Source organism: Oncorhynchus mykiss, chromosome 19 (genome assembly GCF_057628025.1).
Source record: "Oncorhynchus mykiss isolate SJ-2025 chromosome 19, ASM5762802v1, whole genome shotgun sequence".
NCBI lineage: Eukaryota > Metazoa > Chordata > Actinopteri > Salmoniformes > Salmonidae > Oncorhynchus > Oncorhynchus mykiss.
Genome location: NC_143040.1, coordinates 40,035,246 through 40,060,002, shown reverse-complemented (window position 1 = coordinate 40,060,002; position 24,757 = coordinate 40,035,246). Strand labels below are relative to the sequence as shown.

Here is a 24,757-nt window from a genome sequence, read left to right as displayed (position 1 = left end):
AATCAATATGCAACATAACAATGTGACTATAGAAAAAAAAAATGAACAGGGTTATTATTTTAATCATTAATAGAGGCACTATTCCACAGACCTGTCTTTCAAAACATTGATGTTCAAAAGAACCACTTCTCTGCCCACAGACGATGGTAAAATGTTGAACTTTAGCAGTAATATGGGCTACAGAGACACTAATCTATGTCTGACCATCTCTTTTCGCCAAATGTGAGCCGAATGACCGTTAAATCAGCTCTAATCTCCTCACATTAGTCCCTTGACCCTAAATACGACGCTCGGCCCCAGTCAGGCGTTTTCAGTTACAGAAGTTAGACACAATCGGTCTAATTTGCGACTGTTTTAGTAAATCCTGTCACTTAATTTGAAGTCCTGCACATCAGGCCTAATTACTGCACTGAAGCTGTGGCCAACCCACCGGTGGAGGATAGGCCATGGGAGAAGCTAGAAGTGGAGAGGGAAGAGTGGAGTGAGGAGATGGAAGGGGGAGAAGAGAGGGAAGGGATGGGGCATGAGCCCTGAGCCCTGGTACCCAATCATGTCAGACACACTAGAGCACCAAACTGACGCTTCACATTCCCATCAGCAGTTAGAGGGAGATACTTATCTATTAGGGGGTCACGAGAAGAAGATAATGTTAAGTGGAAACTGGTCATCTATGTTGTAAATGGAAACTATGCAGGACAAACAGGTAAGGAAACCAAGTGTATTGTATGTGTGGGATGACTGAGTAGCATGGAGGCATTTTAGCTTTCCCATATATTTTTCACCTATTGGATTCAAAATATACATGACACACATAAACATGATATAGGGTGCCCGATCAAAAACACATTTTTACATTTCATTCAGATTGTCATGCTAACAACTTTGACGACAACCCCAAAATGTAAAATCCTCAACAGTTGTTACGAGAAACCTGCACCACATCTCTGTTCTTATTAACTGAATGTACTCGGTTAGGAAGTCGCAACTTTTTGGGGATATGCAATAAATGTTAAAGATATGCTAGATAAAACAACCCCACTTAACATTTCAGAACATGAATAATCATATTTGTCTTGGGTAAAATGTTATCTTATAAACATATAAGGATGTGGAATTTCATCACCAAAGAGTGGGTGGACATTCTACATGACACATGTTTTAGTGTACAGAAAGCATTCCAGACTCTCACATCATTATTATTTTATTATCCAACTTACAGAAGGCCATGCGTGTTAACAAAATGAAATATTTAAAAAAAATATGCCGTGCAGAAGAGATCAACGATACTGTACAAACTTTTTTTTATTTTTTAAAAAGGAGTATCTCTTAAAGTGGAACTGACAGCATTTTAGAAATATGAAATCGTATTAAAATGTGTTCATATACACCCCCAGGAAGAATGACACTTGGAAACAGTCTGACAAGCACGCACTTAGATAATGTCGTTTTCACATTTTTTTCATAAATTCTTAGAATGTTTGGGATTTACATATACTAAGGTGGTTGTGAAATTTCTACAGCAATATAGAGTGGGAAATTGGCAGTGAGTTTGGACAAGTAATAGACACCGCTGTAAATAAAACTTTATAAAAACATCTGTCTTGTCCAAGACCGGAGTCTACACAGACTGGTGTGCTGTAGGCAATCGGAGCTACAGTAGGGCTTTATACAAACAAGCCATTTGCCAGACAGGCCTGCCAGCATTCACTTTGAACTGGACTGTGTGTGTTTACAGGCAGATACAACAGCGCAACTTTTAGATCATTTGAGCACATTCGATAAAAGCAACAAAAATATACCTAAATGGATTTCTGCAAATACGTAAACACCACAGAGTCCTCTTACATTTGGGAACTTTACAACCATTGAGAGGTGGGCTCTCTCTCCCTCAGTTATGCAAATCAACAAGAACAACTAATGCTAGGCTGTGCAAGATGAGCTAAAATCTAACAAAAGTGACAATAGATACAGTTGAAGTCGGAAGTTTACATATACTTAGGTTGGAATCATTAACACTTGTTAACACTCAACAAATTTCTTGTTAACAAACTATAGTTTTGGCAAGTTGGTTAGGACATCGACTTTGTGCATGACAAGTCATTTTTCCAACAATTGTTTACAGGCAGATTATTTCACTTATAATTCACTGTATCACAATTCCAGGTGGTCAGAAGTTTACATATACTAAGTTGACTGTGCCTTTAAACAGCTTGGAAAATTCCAGAAAATGATGTCACGGCTTTAGAGGCTTCTGATAGGCTAATTGACATCCTTTGAGTCAATTGGGGGTGTACCTGTGGATGTATTTCAAGGCCTACCTTCAAACTCTTTGCTTGACATCATGGGAAAATCAAAAGAAATCAGACAAGACCTCAGACAAAAATGTGTAAAACCTCCACAAGTCTGGTTCATCCTTGGGAGCAAGTTCCAAACGCCTGAAGGTACCACGTTCATCTGTACAAACAATAGTACCCAAGTATAAACACCATGGGACCATGCAGCCGTCATACCGCTCAGGAAGGAAGACGCGTTCCGTCTCCTAGAGATGAACGTACTTTGGTGCGGAAAGTGCAAATCAATCCCAGAACAACAAAAGGACCTTGTGAAGATGCTGGAGGAAACGGGTACAAAAGTATAAACATAACCTGAAAGGCCGCTCAGCAAGGAAGAAGCCACTGCTCCAAAAGCGCCATAAAAATGCCAGACTACGATTTGCAACTGCACATGGGGACAAAGATCGTACTTTTTAGAGAAATGTCCTAGAAATACTGTACTATTATTCTGACATTTCACATTCTTAAAATAAAGTGGTGATCCTAACTGACCAAAGACAGGGAATTTTTACTAGGATTAAATGTCAGGAATTGTGAAAAACTGAGTTTAAATGCATTTGGCTAAGGTGTATGTAAACTTCCGACAACTGTAAACCCTCTCAAACTTGTTCAGCTAGTTGGCTGTCAAAATTGCACTGATAAAACAATGGGGAATTGTAGCCTACTTGTCATTCTACAGCTTGCCTGCCAATACATGCTTGTCCCAACAAAGCACCCAAGCTAACTGGCTGAAGTTGGCTAGCTTGCTAGCTAGCTACTTCCAGACACAAATGAGAGAACACCTCACTGACCATTTCACTCAGCGTAGCAGAGCTGGTTAGGCTGTTCACATGTTAACTAAAGTGTTTGTGATTAACTATTACCTTCTTTGCATATGTTTACTGACACTGGTCATATTCCGCAAGTGCAAATTCATCCGTTATTCTGGGCTCTGGCACACTCAGACAAGAGTGCACTGAAATTGGAGTAGATAGCCAGAGTGAATTTGCAAACGCAAGAGATATGCTAACTGAATAACAGTCGTTCAAGTTCTTGCTAGCTAACCAAATGACACCTGCATCTCTAGCTGTGTATAGCCACCGAAAAACAATATGAGAGGAATAAGTCAGTCACTCAACCACTCCTCCAAGGGCATGACATGACATCCTCCTAGCGTTAGGCTCCGCGTTTTTAGCTTGACACATGAGAAGATACGCTAGCCTATTAGCCACGTTATGACTGACTTGTGATCATCGCTCTTGCTAGTTCGATTGTATTGATAGTCCTATCCTTAGTTACATTTCATCCGTTTTGGTCCAAAATATTGAGTCATTGAAACTAAAACGGTGCATCCTGAATGCAGGCAGCAAACAATGTACCAGGCCAGCTGTGATTTACAACCTGATAGCAATATTTATGGGACTACCAAGAAATGTATTGGTGAATTATATTAATCATGCATTGAACTGCATCCATCTATTCTGCCAACAATGCCTTAGTCTACATCATGGACTGTTAAGTCAAATAGAAGCTATATTTAAAACCGTTACAAAGTTGATTTTGTAGCGTAAACTGGGAATGACATTTTTTTTTTGACTGATATTATGATTGTTTGTTTCATATCTGCAAAGTAGTTCAAATTAAAGGGTGGCTGGAACACAGAATGAGAAGTACAACTCATTCTGATTCTAATGGGTCTGCCTTTTTCTTGGGTCTACCTCTGCCTCTCTTCAGGCCAGGAGTGGTCTGAGTAGCCATCTCCACCAGTATCTTCTCGGGGCTAGCAGCCTTCTTCTTCGGGCTAGCAGCAGTCTTTTTAAGGGTCGCTTTCTTCTTGGGGATGACTACCCTTTTCACTCCATTCACCTCTGTAGGGAGAAGATTACAATTTCAAAACAGTGAGATTTAACCCGAAGAGAGGGGAGGGGAGAGGAGAAGGAAAAAAGGAGATTCTTACCTTTCTTTTCAGCTTTTCTTTTCTTGGCGGGAGTGCCGTCGGTCTCGTCATTAGCCTCCCCTTCATAATCTACCGCTCTCTTTCTTTTGGGAGTCTTCTGTGAGGAGAGGGAAAGAAAAGAGGGATGAGAACAAGTGCAGAGAGAGAGCAACAGCAAGAGAAACAGCGAGAGAGAGCGAGCGCAGTGGTCAAATCTCCCGGTCCGCTTGCAGAATCCTTGGAGAAGGCCGAAATCAAACATGAAATGAGAAACTCTGCTTGGGTTCACGACGACCGAACGTTTACATCCGCCCAGAGCCTTGTGTGACATCTGAGCAAATGCAATTATCACTGCCATCTCGCAGAGTAAGAAAACCTTCTACGGGAATAATCCATTCAAAGTACAAATTCAATTATGGTTCCATGACTATCTAAATAAAAACAATGGTCAGCGCTAATTCTGTTTCTCGGGTCATCATTTAAGGCATCTGGGAACTTTCTTTGGGGTCAAAGTTGAGATTTGATGGTTTAGTAACTGACAAAGCAGAGCTGTATCCGTACTTAGTGAGGTGATCCCTTTGGTTTCATAAACTATGACTTAATTTTTTCCCCCCTTATACAGATTAAAGACTAAAACGAGATAATAACTTTGTCCATGAAATCATACCAGCCGAGAATGAGGCGACGAGAAAGATGCACTTAACGACAGCAATCAAATCCTCCATCTCCCCTTCCTTCCCTCCTCCCTTCCACCTTTCCTCCATCTCTCAGACTGTATAATGAACGCTCGCCCCTCTCTCGGACTTGAACTATCACTCACCCAACCCCCCCCCCCCCCTCTTCTCTTCCCTCTCTCCTCTCTGCTGACTTCCATTTTGCCAATTGCTACCTCATGATTACCAGCAGACCCTGCTGAGCTGAACAGATTGGCTGGATAATTACATACAATAACGGCAGTGGGCAGGTAACCCTCAACTGGCATGGGCCAGCTCCCCGGTGGCACCTTCCATATGCAAACGGCATTGTGGGTAGTGCGAGGAGGGGGGAGGAAGAGGGGAAGAGGGAGGAGATCCCTCCCTCTGCCGTGAGAGCGGAGCGCTGATTGCGGGGCCGCGCCGACTCCAAGGTTACCGTGTCAGCAAATTTGTGATACATTAGCGAGGGATAAACACAGGTACTCAGACCTGTCGGATAAGAGGGATGGAGGGAGGGAGGAGAGGAGGGAGGTAGAGAGGAAGGAAGAGGGGAAGATAATGAAGAGAAGGGGAGAGGAGGAGGGAGATAGGTAAGATGGAGAAGGGAGGGCAGGAAAGGGAAGGAATTGTGAGAATCGAGAGAGCGGGGAGGAGAGAAATGGAAAAAGGCTTTTGAGCTGGTTGGAGGAATCCCAGTGTGGAAGCCAGAGTAATGTAGAAATGGCTTTGAACAGCAAAATGAAGGCTCCCGTGTGTGTGTGGTTTGGGTGTAAAAACGCCAATAAGCAGCGGTCAAGGTACATCTGTTAAAAGCATCACACCTTAATTGGATTTGAAAATCAATGCACTTGGCAGCCATTCACACTAACGTGCACAATTAGTCTGGGACCGTGCTCAGGCATTTTTACATTTCAAATGGCTTTTAACAGGTAAACACATTAGGGGTGGTTGAAATGGGCTCCGTTTGAAAGGCCGGGCTTCAAAAAGGTCTGGAGCGTGCCAGGTTTTAAACGCTGAGGCTACCATGACCGCACAGCAACACGTCTTTCTGTGTTGGGCTCTTTGTGGACCGACCTCGACAGAGGACAATGGCCCGCCTCCGTTGACCGATGAGGAGAACTCCAGCTTGTCGTCATCTTTGGCGCCGATCGACTTAAGCCCCGCCTCCAGAATGGACCGGAGCTTCTGATAGGCCGGCTTGTCTGTGTAGCTTAGAGTCTTCACCTCCTCCACAAACTTCTGAAGTTCGTCTAAAAAGGAGAGGAAACAATAGATATTGGGGGGGTTAGATTTGAGCCTTACGTTTTAGGTCAGGAGTCCTCGCACGAAGCAAAGATTGAAGATAAAGTTGTATATGAGCTGCGCTGCTTACCCCAAAAAGAATGACTGAAGATCATAACATTAGAGACATTGTGCACACCATGTAAATACAAGTTTGATATTAATAACATGTATTGAACTCAATAGTTAAGCCCCGGTGTTTCAGCTGCTTCCTTCCTCAAGGGATGCTGTCCAAAGCAGCGCCATCTCCAGTATACAAAAAGAGTTGATTTAGATGTTCCATTTATGGTAATCTCTACTGAGAGGGTCACACAGATTTAAGAACACATTTTACGTGAGTCCTATCCACAATTAAAAGGTAGCTAGCTGCAGTGGTTTCATTTCTACTGTTCAATGAAGCACACAGTAGAAAATAGTACGAGGCAATGAATTTCTACCTGTTTCCCAAGCTGCTCCAACAACATTGTGATAAAAATACAGTCATCCAACACAGAGAAGAAACAACGTACCATATTCAACCAAAAACAGACAAACTAAGTCAAATCAACGATTCACAACTGACGATAAACTGAAAAACTGATGCTCTGAACGCTTGTTATCTAGGTGTTGATCCACCTCTACGCAGACGACACCATCCTGTATACATCTGGCCCTTATTTGGACACTGTGTTAACAAACCTCCAAACGAGCTTCAATGCCATACAACACTCCTTCCGTGGCATCCAACTGCTCTTAAATGCTAGTAAAACTAAATGCATGCTCTTCAACCGATCGCGGCTCGCCACCGCCAATCATCACTACTCTGGACGGTTAGAATGTGTGGACAACTACAAATACCTAGGTGCCTGGCTAGACTGTAAACTCTCCTTCCAGACTCACATTAAGCATCTCCAATCCAAAATTAAATCTAGAATTGGCTTCCTATTGCGCAACAAAGTCACCTTCACTCACGCTGCCAAACATACCCTCGTAAATCTTGACTGTCCTACCGATCCTCAACTTCAGCGATGTAATTTACAAAATAGCCTCCAACAGTCCACTCAGCAAACTGTGCCATCCGTTTTGGCACCAAAGCCCCATATACTACCCACCACTGCGACCTGTATGCTCTTGTCGGCTGGCCCTCGCTACATATTCGTCGCCAAACCCACTGGCTCCAGGTCATAAGTCTTTGCTAAGTAAAGCTCTGCCTTACCTCAGTTCACTGGTCACCTTAGCAACACCCACCCGTAGCACGCGCTCCAGCAGGTATATTTCACTGGTCATCCCCAAAGCCAACACCTAAATATGCCGCCTTTCCTTCCAGTTCTCTGCTGCCAATGACGATTTGCAAAAAAAAACAAAACTCTGAAGTTGGAGACATATCTCCCTCACTAACTTTAAAACATCAGCTATCTGAGAAGCTTACCAATCGCTGCAGCTGTACACAGCCCTTCTGTACACAGCCCATCCAACTACCTACCTCATCCCCATATTGTTTTTATTTACTTTTTTGCACATCAGTATTTCTACTTGCACATCATCATCATCTGCACATCTATCACTCCAGTGTTAATCTGCTAAAATTGTGATTACTTCGCTACTTTTGGCTTATTTATTGCCTTACCTCTGTACGCCATTTGCACACACTGTATATAGATTTTTTTGCTATTGTGTTATTGACTGCACATTTGTTTATCCCATGTGTAACTCTGTATTGTTGTGTGTCGAACTGCTTTGCTTTATCTTGGCCAGGTCGCAGTTGTATATGAGAACTTGTTCTCAACTGGCCTACCTGGTTAAATAAAGGTGAAATGAAAACAGAATTAAAAAAAAAAAGTGTAAGCTAGCGCACTTCCTTCCAGTTACACTCCTCCTCTACCCGCATTCCTTTCCTCTCTCCTAATACAGCCAGCACTGGCACTTTGACCTTGGGGCTAAGTCAAGAGAGAGTGAGGAGGAGAGGATAGAGGGATGAGGAGAGGAAGTGGCACGGTGCGTCAGCCCCTCTTCCTTCTGCTCCGTTGCTCCCAAACTGTTGTTTACCGCCTGGGTGAAAGCTAAAATAAGTCACACCAAACAGAATTAGTGATGATGGCGGACACAACAGAACCATGACGGCTCCACTGCAGTCACCTCTCTCTCTGGGCCGTTGTGATGCGTTGCGTGTTGCTGTACGCACAAGACAACAGCCCGCGGAGAAATCTTTCCTTCTGTCACACGGCTGCCACAAAGCGCACAGAGCGGGCGCTGCCACATAGGGATCAGAGGAGAGGAGGCCGACAACAGTAGGCGGAGAGGAGGAGGGAGGCAAGGCCCTGGCTTCAGGATTAAAGGGACAGTTAAACTCCCCAAGTCAAAGTTTGTTATAAGGCCCAGCGCAGTCAAAAAACATGATTTCACCCGAAACATTTCCACACTATGAAGTCGGAATGGTACTGTAATATTGTGAAAATTATGAAAATGCCCTTTTGTGTAAGAGCTGTTCGAAAATAACGGCCTGAAATTTCAGCCTGTTTTGGTGGGATGGGGTTTTGGCCTAGTGACATCACCAGACGGTAAATGAGTTAATAGACCAATGAGAAAGAGTGTTCCATCCCTCTCTGCCAGTAACAGCTAGTTTTCAGTTTCCCCCACCCCACTCCCAGACAGTCCTAGCAAAAGTCTTGCTTGAGAAATTGCTCTTTGCTAAGAAGCTATTTTTGTTTATGTTTGACCACAATTGAAGACAAAAAAAAATAAAAAATCACAGTAAAGGTACTTCATTGTTAACTAAAAATGATTTGATGTCGAGATAAAAAACAGCTGCATTGGACGTGCTCCTACTTCAGATAGAATTGTCTTGTCGACTATGGCCCCCTGGTCCATATTCTAAAGGTGAAAGATATGTAGAGCCAAATTAAATCTACAGGCCTCAATACCGTACGAATGGCCCACAAATCGTTCAAAAATAAAATCATAGATATTTAACAAACCCTCAAAAAAAGTTTACAACATATTTGAAGTGTTTTCACTCCAAATGGCTAGAAAACCTCAGTGAACACTCTAGCCGTCCATACTGACTCTCACCTATGCTTCACACTAATGCGCTCAACACATATGTAAGTTCACGGCTTCACAACAAAGTTAAAGTGGAAAGTTTTGTTGCGGTCGGAGAATTAGCGGTGGTGCTAATGAATTAGCATTCATTATGAGGGAATCGGCAGGTCCCATTATTATGGAGTGAACAGCCACTCTCCTCTCCTCTGTGTGTGTGATGAAGAAGTGCTTCAGTTCAATTAGGGCTGGTTGGGGCTGTGAATGAAGCAGAGGCACGGGGTGTAATGTGGAGGGCTGAACTCCCAACACAGGTGTTCTCAAGGACCACAGAGAGTCAGTCAGTTCAGCTAGTAATGACAACGTAACTGGCAAGTTTCCACAGCAATATGGGCTTCGACACAAAAAGGAAACTGATACCAGGGGGCGAGTCCAAAATAAATAAATAAAAAAGTGAATGAAAAGACCTCACCTGGCTTGTCTTGTGGGGAGAAACATTGAGACATGAAGTCTGAGACGTTCTCTCTGCATCTGTGAGGGGGAGAAGAAAAAAAAAAATTAAGAGGGATGTGCGCACAAGCACTTGTGCGTGTTTTGCACATGCAGGTGCGTGTGTGACATCTTACCGTAGTTTTGAGTCTCTGACGTAGAGGGAGTCTTGCAGCTTGTCTTCCCAGGGCAATTTACTACAGAGCCACTGGACCATACAGTACCCCAGGATCTCCAGATCACTCCTTCTACAAGGTGCTGGAGACATAGAACGGTTGAGTTGACCAATAGACACGAAACTCTGGACTTACATTTGCCGACATAATCAGCGATGGAGCTGTTGAAATCTGCCCGCGTAGGTGTGCATTACAGCAGTTGTTTCTGTTGTCCAATTTCAAAGCGTGATTGTGAGAGCAGCCCACCCCAATTGGCTGTCGCATGGTTGCATAGCAGAAATGGGCATAAACGTGGGGATTTTTCAACACAGCTCGCAAGCTTTCGAGTCGCCAACCATTAAGTGTCTGTGTGTCCTTGTGTTTCCTCCTCCCATCGAAAACGACTGGTCGCTGGTAGCTAGGTGTGAACGACAGGTTATATACACCGTAACCGCTGGTAGCTAGGTGGTGTTAATACAAGTTAATCAACTATTTTTTTAAAAAAATGTTCCGTTTCAAACCATTTCCCCCCCCCAACATTTGCTCCCAAATTAACGTGCCCCTGGCTTGGCTAAAGGCGAGGTGAGGTGTACTTACAGACTCCTTTGTGTGCGTTGATGCTGGTGAACTCGATGGTCCCGTCGTGGCACCTCTTAGGGTCCTCCTTGTACTCCTTCAGTATGCCTTCAGGAGAGTACCTATAGGCCAGCCCATAATCTACTAAATAAACCTATAGGTTTGCAAACAAAAACAGACAAATTCATGCATGCACACACGGACACATATCCAACCTAAGGAATATACACGAGATGGGCCTAGAACTAGTATATTACTAATAAACTGTACATGTGTGGGGGGCGGGAGGGGAAATCACCTGGACTACAAGAATAAAATAAGGATCTTTCCCTTTCAATAAGATTCGATACGCATAAAGATACATGGGCTCCGATACAGGAACGATGCGTTATACAGTAGATTGAAATGATTCCATACGATTCGGTTTGATTAGAGAACAAATCGATGCAATTTGGTTTGATGCACTAACATTTGTTGCATAAACACATTCATTTCCTATTCTAAATTAAACATCTGCTGTTGATGGAGCTCATGAGCTGGACCTCTCTGAGCTAGATCTGTCTTGAGAGGACTTCTGTGTGTGTGTGATGTATGGTCTATGTACTCACCTGAGCTGAGCCATAAGGGAGACTTGGCATATACCACCCCACTATAAGATTGTGTGTGTGTGTGTGTGTGTGTGTGTGTGTGGGGGGGGGGGGGGGAAGACAGTGTAGCCTGTTTTTGTCCCCCCCCCACTTTGGTTCTGAAATCACCTAATTAACTTGTCATTTTGGCAGATTAAGTGTTTAAGATAGCAATGTATCAATATTTATTGTTTACAAATTAGCTATGACATAGCCAATGAATATATAGCATAATTTTGGATTTCACCCCCCCCCCCCCCATCTCAAAATCGAAGGGTTTCAACCGACAGTTTGGAAGTTCTCCTCTTGCTTCAGCCATGCAGTGCACTTTGCAAAAATGATAGCTCATTGTACATCTAAAAATGACCATACACACCGACTGTTTAAAGCCAAATTACCAACGCTGCTGTTGACGATGAACCTGATCAAAATAAAAACCGATGGTAAACCCTGTTCAGCAGCTATAGCCAGATTACAGTTGTCTCCGGTAGCTTACTTTTATTCTGGTAAAACACACAGCACAAAAGATAACAATAACCTAGCAAATGACATCGGTTGTCACTCGACTAATAAAAGCCCAACATCACGCAAGTCAGTTAAGCACTTGAACGCTAAAGGTGCCACGCAGACGTGCAAGATCAGGAACGGGCCTCCAACCTGGCGTTAGTAAGCACGCGAAACTGGGCAGGGTGCGCAGTTTCACAAGGTCACTGACATTGCCTGGGGATGTTTGGCACGCACGCAAAATGACATGTAGATCAATGACAGTCGACACAGTTACAAGCAGTTCGACACTGAGAGGACCCATCGGTCGTCCCAAAAGATGAGCGGCATTTTAGAAAGAACGCAATATGAGCAACAGCAGCAATTCCTAGCGGTTTTCTGGACAGACGCGTGCATCGGCGAATCGTCACATCCGTACAAAGCCTACAAAACTAGTCATGGCTACAGTACAGAAAGTCAAACAAATGTTTCCAACAACTGCAGGGAGGGAGGGAGTAGGCAGATTGAGAGAGAGCTAACACTGAGACTCCCAAGGGTCTGCTTTCTAAATTGTCATTTAAAAATAGCACTTTAATAACACACCATGGATACATTATTAATCTCTAAATTAAATATTTGCCCCTGCCCCCACCTTGTTTGCTTGAAAGATCTCTTACCAGTCATCTAATCTCTCCCCTGTTTAGAGGAATGATGAACGCCCCACCATCACCCTCTTCTCTCTCTCATTTGTTTAATTGAATCTAATGAACCAGTGGCAGGAGCATAATCAAATAAATAAACATATCCCACGTTTTTTTTCAACTTAGCTACATATCGGGTCAAAGGAATTGCTTCCCTTGAAGAGGTAGAGACAATCATTTGAAATCGTACCCAGACTGAGAAATAGGCCTTCCCTCTGAAACCGTAATCCACTACACACATAGCACATAGCTAGCTAGGCTACATAGCCCTGATAATATAGTGTACCAAGTATGCGAGCCATATCAGGACTAAAAACTCCACTACGTAGGCGTTTCTCAATCCACTCCCGCGGTACTATCACACCTGATTGAACTAAAAACTTAACATCAAGCCCTGGCTTAATAATGAGCTCAAAGTCAGGTGCGTTAGCACAGGGCCAGATCAAAAAAAAGGTACCAGTCAATGCAGAGTGAATAGCAGACAGGTGGGACAGCCACTGACCTGATTGGGGTTGTTGTGGCTGAGGAGGAGGTTGGATGCTTTGATGTCAGCATGGACATACTCATGCTCATGGATGTACTCCAGAATGTCAAGCTACACAAGTGAGCGGAGAAGAGAAGTCAACAAAAAAATAGCAAACGCATTATTTACTGAGATAGTAGTGCATAGGCAAACAAAATGAGCGAGAATTTTTTATTTTTTTTAACACAACTCTCAAGACACAGTAAATGAGATAAACAGCCAACAATTTATTTATTTTTTTTAATAGCGTGAATTAAATAAATCAATGCTTTAGTTAGCTGTCGTTTTAGTCTCCCCCCGTGGCCCGATTATCTAAAAATTGGCAGTTAAGATGACTAAAACTCACGAGTCTCAGTCCGAGCTGCAGGACCAGTTTTCGGGGGAACCTCCTCCCACTCTCCTCAAACTTCTTCTGCAGGTCCGTCCCAAACCGGTCCATCACCATGAACCTGTACCTGGGAAGGGAGGAACCAGAGGGAAACAGATTCAGGGCGCATCCCAAATGGCACCCAATTCCTATAGTGCACTACTTATATGGCACCCTATGGGCCCTGGTCAACAGTAGTGCACTATAAAGGCAATAGGGTGCCAATTGGGGAGCACCAAATCGCATATGTTAATCAATCAACATCCCTTTCTTTGCAGCTGGAGAAGTGGCGGGTTGCTTGGACATTCATGAATGCATAACTTTACGGGTGTCTGTAAAGTAAACAATTGCTATGTTGGTTCAAAGCAGTGTTGTCACGATACCAGAATTTTGACTTTGAGACCAGGTTTAGTATCACAATACTCGATACTCTATACCAAAATGACACCACGGCGAAACAAGAAAGTGTATTTGCCAAAGTCATGGAATGGCACTTGATCTACACACGTTTTTTTTAGTTCAATATCCCTACATTTAAAATGTTTGAATGTATGCATTAATGAATCAATTATACAACTAATTTGACATTGGGTAAAAAATAAACAAAGTATATAACAACATAACATAATAGTCTATTGATAAACTGGGTAACTCAAGATGTAGCCTAGGCCTTTTCACAATGCAGGTGGATGCATATTAAATAGGAGTGTGTGCAGGCATTGAGTTATTAAGCTTGTTTTGGCTGATTTCAAATCAAAATGTTATTTGTCACATGCGCCAAATACAACCCTACCGTGAAATGCTTACTTACAAGCCCTTTTCATGGGCCTACAGATGAAAAACAATATTTCCATTAAATTTGGGACTTATTTTCAATATCTTATTTTATAAAAGTGTGTGGTGTCTCTTTAAGACCCATGATGGCATTCACACACACAGTTCCAGGCTCAAGCAAAGATGATTTTGACTGGGAGAGACGTGAGGCTGGGGGAGATTAAGTGAATAAATAAAGTTTTTGGTGACAATCAGCTTTGAAATCAGCAATATTCTGCGGACAGGGTAGAGCTAGCAATGAGTAAGCGGAGCAGGCACGGAGCCCTAGCGCTATGAGGGGACATCGGCTGCGTTGATCGAATTGATCCTTTCTCGATCAGTAGATGACTTGAGAAACATTTGACAAAAGTACCCGAAAGTAACAGAAGTTCTAGTACCAAACCGTTTTTCATGTTACACTATCGAAAAAAAGTACTACGGTTTCGGTATATTGTGTGACACTAGTTCAAAGGTATTTAAATGAGACTGCCATCAAAGGTACTGAAAGAACCAGGTTTTAAAAAGGCACTAGTCAATACCTGTTCCCTCCTTTCTCATGCAGTCCAGACCCCCAGTACTTTGGCACTCCCAAATACTTTGTCTTGTGAGACTTCATCCAACTCTGAACTACAATACAAAAAAAAAAATGGAGAACAGTTGTAAAAATAAATAAAAATACTACATATGAAAAACAGCAAAAATACTCAGCTAAAACAACATCACAACATGCTAAAAGAGAGTCACTTGTTAATGGTTAAACCATATGACTGCAAGTGAAAAGTAACAGTGAGGCAAATCAAGATAGTACTATTTAGCCGGTCATACAAACGCTTCCAAACACACTTCCTAAAACTTGGTGGTGGTGCTCAAAGTAATGAGAAGGATAATTCCATGGGAGGCGAGCCAGAGGCGGTCGCAAGCTAATCTGCTACTGGGACAAATATTTACCAACAGACACCACCATATTCCATGAATAAAATATGAGCCTTCGTTCCTTAGTAATATAACAGTTAATTGTCAGGGGAGATTGACATTCGGATTGTTATGATATAAAATGCAAAGTTGTGGCCTTGGGGCGAACGCAGGAGCCAAAGGCACCATGTTGGAAAGTGAAGACCTCACTACATGGCCCTACTACTTCACTTATTTAATTAAGAAAGTTGTTCATTTCGCTATTCGTGGTTGTTTGTTCCAGTGTTGAGGGACCGCGTGGGTGTGCAATCTTGAGGGAGGGAGTGGTATGCATACTTTGATCCGGCTTGGCAGCTCGCATGTAGAACTTGAGCTCTGAGAACAGTGGTCCGTTGTCACTGGGCTCCTAGATGAAGGGGGGGGGGGGGAACCAGGACAGTTGACCAAACAGTACAGCTTTATTCATCCCATTTGTGTCAGTTTATGACATAATCAGGAGCATAAGATCAGTTAAACTCATCCTGGAAACATTATACAGAACATGCAGCATAGGTAAGCCTGGAGTCATGCAGGGTAGTTAAGAGTATATTGTCATCAACTGTACAGGCATACAGTAAGGATGCTAAATGTTTCCTTTGTCTTGCGTGTACAGGCATGAGATAGAACTGAGGCCAATCAGGCAATCATATACAAAAAGGCTTGGATTACCAAGCCAGAGTTGTCTTACCACTTTGATGACATATGGGGCACCAGCACCAACCGTTTTAGATGAATTCTCATCGGCTGTAAAACAATAACAGACCTCAGGCTAGCCTAGAGTTTAAAAGGGAATGGGCTGGAAATACATATGCAAGACATGTAGTATTCCTGATCTTCTGAGGTCAGCGGATGAGGAATTCCCGATCAATAATCAACGAACTAGCCTAGATGTGTTTTATAACCCATGTTGCCATGCCTCTCTTACCCAGATAGAGCAGTCCGAAGCCGCCCTGTCCAATGGGGGCCCCCAGTTTCCAGGACTTCTTGCCAGTATCTGTAAGTACTTCTCCAGGGGGGAACTCCTCAGCAAGCTTTCTCTTTTCTGGTCCTCTGCCCTTCCCTGCTGCCTTTGCTTTAGGGGGCATCTGGAGGGACAGGATAGAGAATCTATGCAATCTAGTGACACATCTAGCAGATGTAACAGTGTTTCCTTCAACAAAACTATCTTGCCACTGCCTGTCAGTAAGGGAGCCTGGCTCCTCCCAAAACATATAGCTTGTTATAAAGCTAGCAATGCTTTAATTTGACCTTCACCAACAAAGCAGTTTTCTTGAATGTCTCAGTGAGGTTTGAATATGATGTGTAAACAGCATATCACATGATACTTCACTTGAGTGGCAAGCGACTGAATGAAGGTAACCAATAAGGTAGCTAGCACATCGATTACTTCTGGCTCATCGAACTACCTAGTTAAGATACACTATATATACAAAAGTATGTGGACACCCCTTCAAAATAGTGGACTCTGCTTTTTCAGCCACACCCGATGCTGACTTGTGTCTAAAATCGAGCACACAGCCATGCAATCTCCATAGTCATACATGGGCAGTAGAACGGCCTTACTGAAGAGCTCAGTGACTTTCCACATGGCAACGTCATAGGATGCCACATTTCCAACAAGTCAGTTTGACTAATTTCTGCCCTGGTCAACATTGTAAAGTGGAAACGTCTAGGAGCAACAATGGCTAAGCTGCGAAATGGAAGGCCACAAAATTTCAAAGAATGGGACAGCCGAGTGCTGAAGCGTGTAAAAATCCTATGTCCTGGGTTGCAAAACTTACTAGAGTTCCAAACTGCCTCAAGAAGCAACGTTAGCAGCCGGACACAAACCTAAGATCACCATGCATAATGCCACGCGTCAGCTGGAGTGGCGTAAAGCTCGCCGCCATTGGACTCTGGAGCAGAGGGAATGCCTTCTCTGGAGTGATGAAACACACTTAACCATCTGGCAGTCCAACAGACACATTTGGGTTTGGCAGATGCCAGGAGAACGCTACCTTCCTGAATGCATAGTCCCAACTGTAAAGTTTGGTGGAGGAATAATGGTTCGGGCTAGGCCCCTTTAGTTCCAGTGAAGTGAAATCTTAACACTACAGCATAAAATGACATATTCTATACGATTCTGTGCAACAGTTTGGGAAGGCCCTTTCCTGTTTCAGCGCAACAATGCCCCATGCACAAAGCGAGGTCCATACAGAAATGGTTTGTCGAGATCGGTGTGGAATAACTTGACTGGCCTGCACAGAGCCCTGACCTCAACCCCATCGGGATTAATTGGAACACCGACTGCGAGCCAGACCTAATCTTCCAACATCAGTGCCAGACCTCACTAATGCTCGTGGCTGAATGGAAGCAAGTCCCTGCAGCAATGTTCCAACATCTAGTGGAAAACCTTCCCAGAAGAGTGGATGGAGGCTGTCATAGCAGCAAAGGGGCTCCAACTCCATATTCATGTCTATAATTTTGGAATGAGATGTTAGACGAGCAGGTGTCCATATACTTTTGGTCATGTTGTGTAGCTTATTAACGTCAATCTAGCCAGTTTCCCTCACCAAATGGGGCGAGAGGTTTTTCCTATTTAGCTAACGTTAACTACTAGTTGGTAGCAACATTTAAACGCCAATATCGGGTAAACAAGCGTGCATACGTTTGAAAGATTGTCAGAACATATAGCTAGTTAGCTTAACTATTTTGCTAACGTCGTAGATACATTAGCTATCTGAAATTAGCAAAAGCCTTGCCTTTGGATGATTAGATCGCAAAACCCAGCGTTTCCATGATAATCGTGTTCTTAAACACGGTATATCAATATATCTAAACAAAGGCATTGGATTTTACAGGTTTATAACATAAACCTTTAACGCAAACCTCGTTGACTTTGGTGTTATTTCCAAGCTATCCTCGATGCTTCTCAAAAATTCCCGCACTGCAGTCCAACCGGAAATCGATTGGCGCATTCTGCAACACTGCTCAAGCCTATTGGTCAGAAACACTTCCTGACATTTGCATATTTACAGGGGTGCTGGGAAATGACGTTCTAAATCGAATGTGACGTTGATGCAGGTGCTCATGCTGAGGAGGAGATGAAGGAGGATAAAGGAGAAGAGCAGCAGCAGCAGCAGCACATCTACATTCAAAAGTATAAACATTTGATAGGTTTAGCAAAGTTAGTAGAGATTGCAGGCAGTGAGAATATCAAAATGAGAAGTCGATCATTCTAAATTTGTATGATATATATTATATATTGTGTAGTTATCAATTATATTGTAACCTATTTTATACAAGTTTAACTGAATTATTATTGTACTTGTTGCTGGCCATTTGATAGTTTTAGAAAATATTGGGTTTCACTTGCATCACATGGCATGGCTCATGAATAAGATATGGGCACATGAGTAGCCCTATCTTGTTTCTAGCCTGAGCATCTCCCTGGAAGTGTTGCACTGGAAACCTAAACTTTGGGAGAGTTTGAATCCTGTTGCCACTAGACGAGGAGTTTATTCAATGCCATCGCTTTTATAACAAAACGTGTAGTTTGATGACCTGTGAGCTACGACTGTATAAAACAAGAATGGCCCTTGAGATGTCCAACGATAAACGGATAAAACTCGGAGCGCTCTGGTGACTCGAATCCAATTGCGCCCCTATCCAAAAAATATCCTCCCCAACTGGGAGATTCATACTGGACGTTTGGAAGCGGAACGAACGATGACTAGACGCAGTGACAGCGATAATGACGGAGAGACTTCATCCCCGTCTCCGTCCTGGCGCCCAAAGAAATGTAAAGGTGAAAAGCATGTGTCTTTCCCTCCGGATGAGGAGATAGTGTCAGGCTTCGCTGAGCGCAAGGACACGATCAATGGTGAGCTGATGTCCTCTACCTCTTCTTTCCCTTGATGGCTCTGAGGGAATAAGGGAGGGATAACTTTTAGTGATTGATATAGGCCCACTTAGAATCTGCACGTAGGTATGGTATAGGCCAGTCGGCATAGGCTAATGTTGTTCTGTGTAGTGTGGAGGGCTGATTGATGTAAGGTAGACCTAGCACTAATCAGTTTCATACTCCACTCATTGGACATTTTGACATTTTACATGGTCTCAAGATCAAGTCTCCTGATTTGTATTCTGGTCCTCCCCTCTTTCCCTCCCTGATTCCCCACCCTCCTATATTTATTAGTGATTTGCATAAACATGGTAACCAACACAGAATCACAGCAGTATCTCCTAGTGACCTAAATGTTTTGAAGTAAATTAATTAATTACTGTAGATATGTTTTAATTAATGGCAAGGATTTAAGCATCCTGAGGCGCACACACACACACACACTTTTCTAATCAGATTCAAGATAAGTGTTTTTATTGGTTTAGAGGGAGCTGTCATTCTCTGGGTATACTTACATGATGTTTACAGAACCATTGGAATGACTATGGAGGCCATTATCATGTTACGGTTTTAGTGATGAGTGGTGTGAAATACATTATTTGTGAGCGTTATAACTTTAGTGTGACACAAATGATGTATCAAGTTTGAGACAGTCAGTGAGTCAAGTGTTTCCATCTGCAAGTCCTATAGGCCTAGCTACCTACACCTGTTAGGCTCACTCCATAAGGCACCTGGGATGAATTTGATCGCTTGATTGGTTGATTTATAAGGCAGATACTCATCCTCTCTGCCCTTCCCACTTCCAAATGACTGACATCTTCTCCCTTCCCCACAGTCAGTCAATCAGAAGTGTACAGGTTCCATCCAAAATGGCACCCTATTACCTAATAAGTGCATTACTTTTTACCAGAGCCATATAGGCCCTGGTCAAAAGTAGCACACTAAATAGGGAATAGGGTGCCATTTAGGATGTGGGACTGTGTACCATCCGTATGGCCTAAGCACTTTGGAGTGGGAGCTCCCAGTTCATTGGGACAGAGAGACATTAAGGTGGGTAATGAGTGTATTCTTCTATTTTAGTTGACAGCCTCACCTTGGCAGAGGTAATTGAGGCCTACAAGAGGAGCTGCGACAGGCACCAGGTGGAACCTAAACCCAAGATTCTGGAACAACTTGAGGTACATTCCACAGAGATCCTATTAAAAGATTAGTTTAATGTAATTCTATGGTACATCCGTAGAAAATATGCTTCTAGAACCAAGACTGCTTCAAAGTCATATTTCATATATATTGTCCCTAAAATCTTTTATTTCAACCCATTTTGGCCAGTAATTGAAACCTGATATGGTCTTTTTAACCTTCCCCAAAAAATCCCCATAGAACCTTTTTTTTTTAATTTTTTTTTTACAGTATACAGTACATGTTGCACTGTGGTACATTAGTAGTGAAAAAGAAAGACAATTCTGATCAGTTCATATCGGTATAAAACCCAGTGATATGAATAATCTCTGACTATACTGATTTGTGGTGGTCCCTTGCCTTTGTAGCAGACACTCACAGTAGTAGACACACAGTGTGACTGCACATATTAAAATTCCAAGGGTAATTTGGATCAGTTCGTTCAATCAGCCTCAATCAGGCTTATTGCACAAAAAATTAGAACTGCATCTCTTGTGCAAAGAAGAGGCTAAGAGCAGGTTAACTACTACATTGGATTTAAGTTAGTGGCTTTGTAAATAATAGCACAGCTGTAAACAAAAACAAATAAACATGGGCTAGTGCGGGTGTACACGCACACACACACACACACACACACACACACACACACACACACACACACACACACACACACACACACACACAAACAAACTCCGACATGTATAATTTATTTTATGTACTTACTTATTATACTTGGACCAGCAATGTTAAGAACATCAGTTTCCCTCCTGCATAAATGTAAGATTAGATCAAAGAGAATTCTTTGTTGGAAATTAGAGACTTAGCAGTGCTTATATTAAGAACACACACTCACACATTCCCACACTGTATTATGTTGGACGCACTAATGAACCCAATTGCGTTCGAAATGAATGTAGGTGGTCCTCCTAAAAGAGTAAAATATGTATGGTTAAGGAGTAGCTAAGAGGAGAAATATTTAGCCGAGAGAGAGAGGGCTGAGAGTGAATTCATAATAAGAGTATGCAAAATGAGAGTGTGAGCTTAAAGAGCATATTTATTAAATTAGGTATTTTCAGCAGGGTAATCCCCCTGAGGTTGGCCGTTGAAGACTATTTAAAGCTTTTATTGTACCCGTGGGCTTTCGCTGTTTCTTTGAAATGTTTTAAGTGGATAAAACAGTATTGCTTTTGGTTACATCTTCATAAACAATAATGGGTTTCAGCTCAGGGCCCAGGGCTGCCTTAGTTAAACACAGACTCTCTTACTCTTTCATTTCATTTTCCCTCTGAAGTCTGGAATTTCATGAAGCTTTATTTTCTGGGTTAGATCCTGTGATTATTTACATAATTCTGATAAGTCCTATCAACATAGTTAAGCCCTATTTAGGCATGGGGGAGAAAGGTTAACTTTTCAAAATGCTGCAATCATTCGGAATCAAAATGAGACCCTTGACTTGGACATGAAGGACTGTTGTAATTTTTTGTTTGAATGGCCCAATGGCAGCCATGTTTGCATCAATAAAGTACCTTTCTCTAATAGATTTCCATTCAAATTGAGCAAAAAAACGATTTCTCAAGCTAGAATTTTGATAGGACTGTCTGGGAGTGGTCTGAGTGGGGGAGGGGAAACTTAAAACTAGAAGTTATTGGCTGAGAGGTTTGGAACTCTCTTTGTAATTGGTCGATTAACCAATTTATCGCATGGTGATGTCATCATTGATGCTGAAACTCCCGCCCACGCAAATCTGATGATTAGAAGGTCCTGTGTAGATTATATTTTCAACCAGAAACTAACACTGAAGACATTTCTTCTCACTTTTACAGTGTTAGTTTCATCAGCTGTTGTACAATATGAATCAAAACATAGGAACGACCGAATGTTGACTGCACTTGGCCTTTAAAGTATGATTTGTTTACTTTTATGTTCATTCATTTCAAAAGCACCTCCAATTTTATTAGTGTCCTGTATTCATTTGGAGCTCTCACCTACAGTACAAGGGTGTGATGATATGATTCCAAAAATACTATTAAGACTTAAATCACAATGACCTAAATAGGATTTAGTATTCTCTCTGGGTTGTTGGCACCAGGTGGAGTAGCCTAAGCTAGGAATTAGTTGCTTGTTGTTGAATCATTTAAGGAATAGATATCGGTTATTTCTCTTGCAGATTTTTCAGTTGAGTGGACTGAGGAGAAATCAATTACCCTGTCATAAATTCCCTATTTATTGAAGGATGAATTATCCCTCCCGGTGCAAAGCTGCCAACGTGATATTCTATTGCTGTTAAATTCACAAGGTTTAATTCACAGAAATGCAGTTTTTGTTGTGTGTGTAGCCAAATCCCCCCCCCCCCCCCCCCCCCCCCCCAAGGAATTTGAAGACAAAAAAAATATTTGTGCATTAGATGCAAACCCTGCTGGTTTCTCATTCTCTTGACTAGCGTTAATATTGTTCTGCTGTAGCGGCCCACCTACTGTACGGTACGGTGGTGTTACAACATGATCCTTGGCTGCTGCCAGCCAGTGTGCCTCTCACAGCACACAGAGATCTCTCTCTCTCTTTCTCGCCTCGTGTAATTCTAAAGAGAAACACATTAAAACAATTAAATGCATGAAATGATTTTTATTGTGTCTCCCCAGGTGTAGAGAATAGGCAGATGAGAGGTAAATGTCACTAAGTAAGAGTTACACTCTTTCCAAGGCTGTTGTTAGTCCTTCAGATGCAAATAAAAGCTGAGCGAGGTGATAGGGATTCGAATGTTTTCGACTGAATGCAGGCTTATCAACAACAAAAACAAACATGGGAACCGGACATATGTCTCCTCGCTCATTACAACACAGACAGCGATAAGAGGTGACGCTTACTGGGGCAATGCCCTAACCACAGCTATCTGAACACAGGAGTGTGAGAGCCTGAAGAGAAGAGTGCTTCCTTTCCTTAGCTTGGCTGGAGACCATTGGGGACCTACACAGGCTCACACTCAAGATTGTAATTTGGTAACGCTCAGACAAACTTTCACTAAAACATCATTTTTTTAGAAGTGAAAGGATCTGTGACTCCTCTCAATATTAATTTTAATTTGAAGGGAGCCCTCTAATATGGTTCATTTTGGTTATATTAAAATACATTCAACAGTGGACAAAATAGCTTTGAAAGTTTTGGAAAATAGATTTTGATTTTATAAGTAACCAAAAATGTTATATAAGTAGTATTAGTCCTATTTTAGAATAATACCAGTATTAGTATTAGTGATTATTGAATTAATTTGCAGTTGTAATATTGCTGTTGCAGCAGCCTCATCTTGATAAGATCTGACATATCCAGAGATCAGGCATAGGTTTTGTAAATAGCTTACATTTCAAACCAAACGGTTCCCATTTGAGTCAATCCTGTCGTCTGTGTGTACCCATCTCTCCCTCTCCCTCTTGTGCTCTCTGTCTATCTCCCTCTCTCTCTCGGAGCCCTGTACCTCAGCATCCATCAGAAAAGCACAGCGTCTATGATATGCAATAACCCTCTGTCTGCCCAGCGATACGATACAAACTCACATACATCTAAACACCATCCAGTCTAAATAACTTCCCATGCAGACTTTTTTTTAAAACTTGACCCTCTGGACTTTACTGATACACACAACACACGCTTATGCTGTGCTTTCTGTAGTATGGAGATGATATTTCTGATTATATTTTTAGCTCTGCTACACACCACAAAAACACCCTCACATGCATGCAGGCACACACACACACACACACACACACACACACACACACACACACACACACACACACACACACACACACACACACACACACACACACACACACACACACACACACAGAGAGAGAAGCTCTCAAACATGGAGGAGCGGAAGCATGCAGAGGCAGGTGGTGAATATAAACATTCTATTTTACATCTAGCATTTAGGGATACAATACACAAATACTTTACATGAAGACTCATTAATAATGTTACCAAATGTACTATCACACATTTCAAAATCATTACAGATGAACAAAGAAAGACAGTGGGAAATATTTTCAAAGTCAATTAGAATTTTGTGTACTGTACGTTACGTTTTTTTTTAATGATAAATGAAGTTACTAATTTTGTCTCTTCTCTTTCTAGACACTGCAGGTTTAATTGCTAATTGTTAACTGGGAATGAATACATTTGCATATTAATTAGCTCCCAATTTACATTTTTTATTTGCTGCCTTCAAAGGGTGTGAGATAAAAGGTCGTGTTATTTTAAATAATTTATCCTTTATTGCAGAAAAGATGCTGAATGGAAAATGTGCTGGTGATTTTAACCCCTAAGAGCTTTAACTGTAGAAAAGTGCTCAGAAAAAAAATCAACTTTTTTTTCAACTAATTAAATGAGTTTTTAAAAAAAAGAAGCTGCAGTGAAACATTTGTTAATTCAAAGGCAGAGCGCGGGACTGGGATTCCTGGACCGACGACGGAGTGATGAATGGCAAATGCACCAGAGATGACTTCGCTAGAAGTCAAGTTTAGAAACCATATCCCTCTCTGCCTGGGAGAGGGAAAGCTTGTCTTTCTTTTCTTTTTATCCCTTCATTTTGTCCCTCTCCCTCCTGATACATCAATAGGTTTGGCACTCGGTCCCTTCGTTTTTCTCCTCCACGCTAGGCAGCACATCTCAGCAGCAGAGCAACAGGGAAAAGGAAGGGGGCTCATAAGTTCAGAAATTCATTAAGATGAAAAAAAGCAACTACTCTGTGTGTGTGTGTGGGTGTGTGTGTGCGCACT

General features: G+C 42.2%; 2 protein-coding genes across 5 annotated transcripts in view; one reads left to right on the top strand and one right to left on the bottom strand.

The window, feature by feature from the left end:
* Positions 1 to 1,284: 1,284 nt before the first annotated feature.
* On the bottom strand, positions 1,285 to 17,945 carry vrk1 (VRK serine/threonine kinase 1). 4 transcript variants are annotated; one of them, XM_021573903.3, is made up of 13 exons: positions 17,792 to 17,945; positions 15,849 to 16,008; positions 15,612 to 15,667; positions 15,221 to 15,290; positions 14,512 to 14,599; positions 13,139 to 13,247; positions 12,772 to 12,864; positions 10,481 to 10,613; positions 9,866 to 9,986; positions 9,712 to 9,770; positions 6,018 to 6,193; positions 4,270 to 4,366; positions 1,285 to 4,180 (listed from the first exon to the last, which is right to left on the bottom strand). In XM_021573903.3, the coding sequence occupies exons 2-13, from the start codon at positions 16,006 to 16,008 to the stop codon at positions 3,990 to 3,992; spliced, it is 1,353 nt and encodes a 450-aa protein (XP_021429578.3). In that variant the 5' UTR covers positions 17,792 to 17,945; the 3' UTR covers positions 1,285 to 3,989. The 4 variants fall into 4 exon arrangements, with proteins under 4 accessions (XP_021429578.3, XP_090067127.1, XP_036810531.2 ...); XM_090211001.1 differs by having other exon boundaries at positions 4,270 to 4,363; XM_036954636.2 differs by having other exon boundaries at positions 17,665 to 17,873.
* Positions 13,124 to 24,757, top strand: part of si:dkey-288a3.2 (protein phosphatase 1 regulatory subunit 37) — a 72,151-nt gene continuing 60,517 nt past the window's right edge. Inside the window, exons 1-3 of the mRNA XM_090209698.1 lie at positions 13,124 to 13,210; positions 15,853 to 15,919; positions 19,887 to 19,984. Of these exons, the coding sequence (XP_090065824.1) occupies positions 13,124 to 13,210; positions 15,853 to 15,919; positions 19,887 to 19,984 (252 nt within the window). The remainder of the gene's footprint in view (positions 13,211 to 15,852; positions 15,920 to 19,886; positions 19,985 to 24,757) is intronic.

Coding starts and splice junctions, on each gene's coding strand:
- vrk1 (XM_036954636.2), bottom strand. CDS start 17,751: ATGCCTTTGTTTAGATATATTGATATACCGTGTTTAAGAACACGATTA. Junction 13,248..14,511: donor CATGAGAAAGGAGGGAACAG/GTATTGACTAGT, acceptor CTCCCTTCCCAG/GTACAGGTTCATGGTGATGG. Junction 9,771..9,865: donor GTCAGAGACTCAAAACTACG/GTAAGATGTCAC, acceptor TCCCCCTCACAG/ATGCAGAGAGAACGTCTCAG.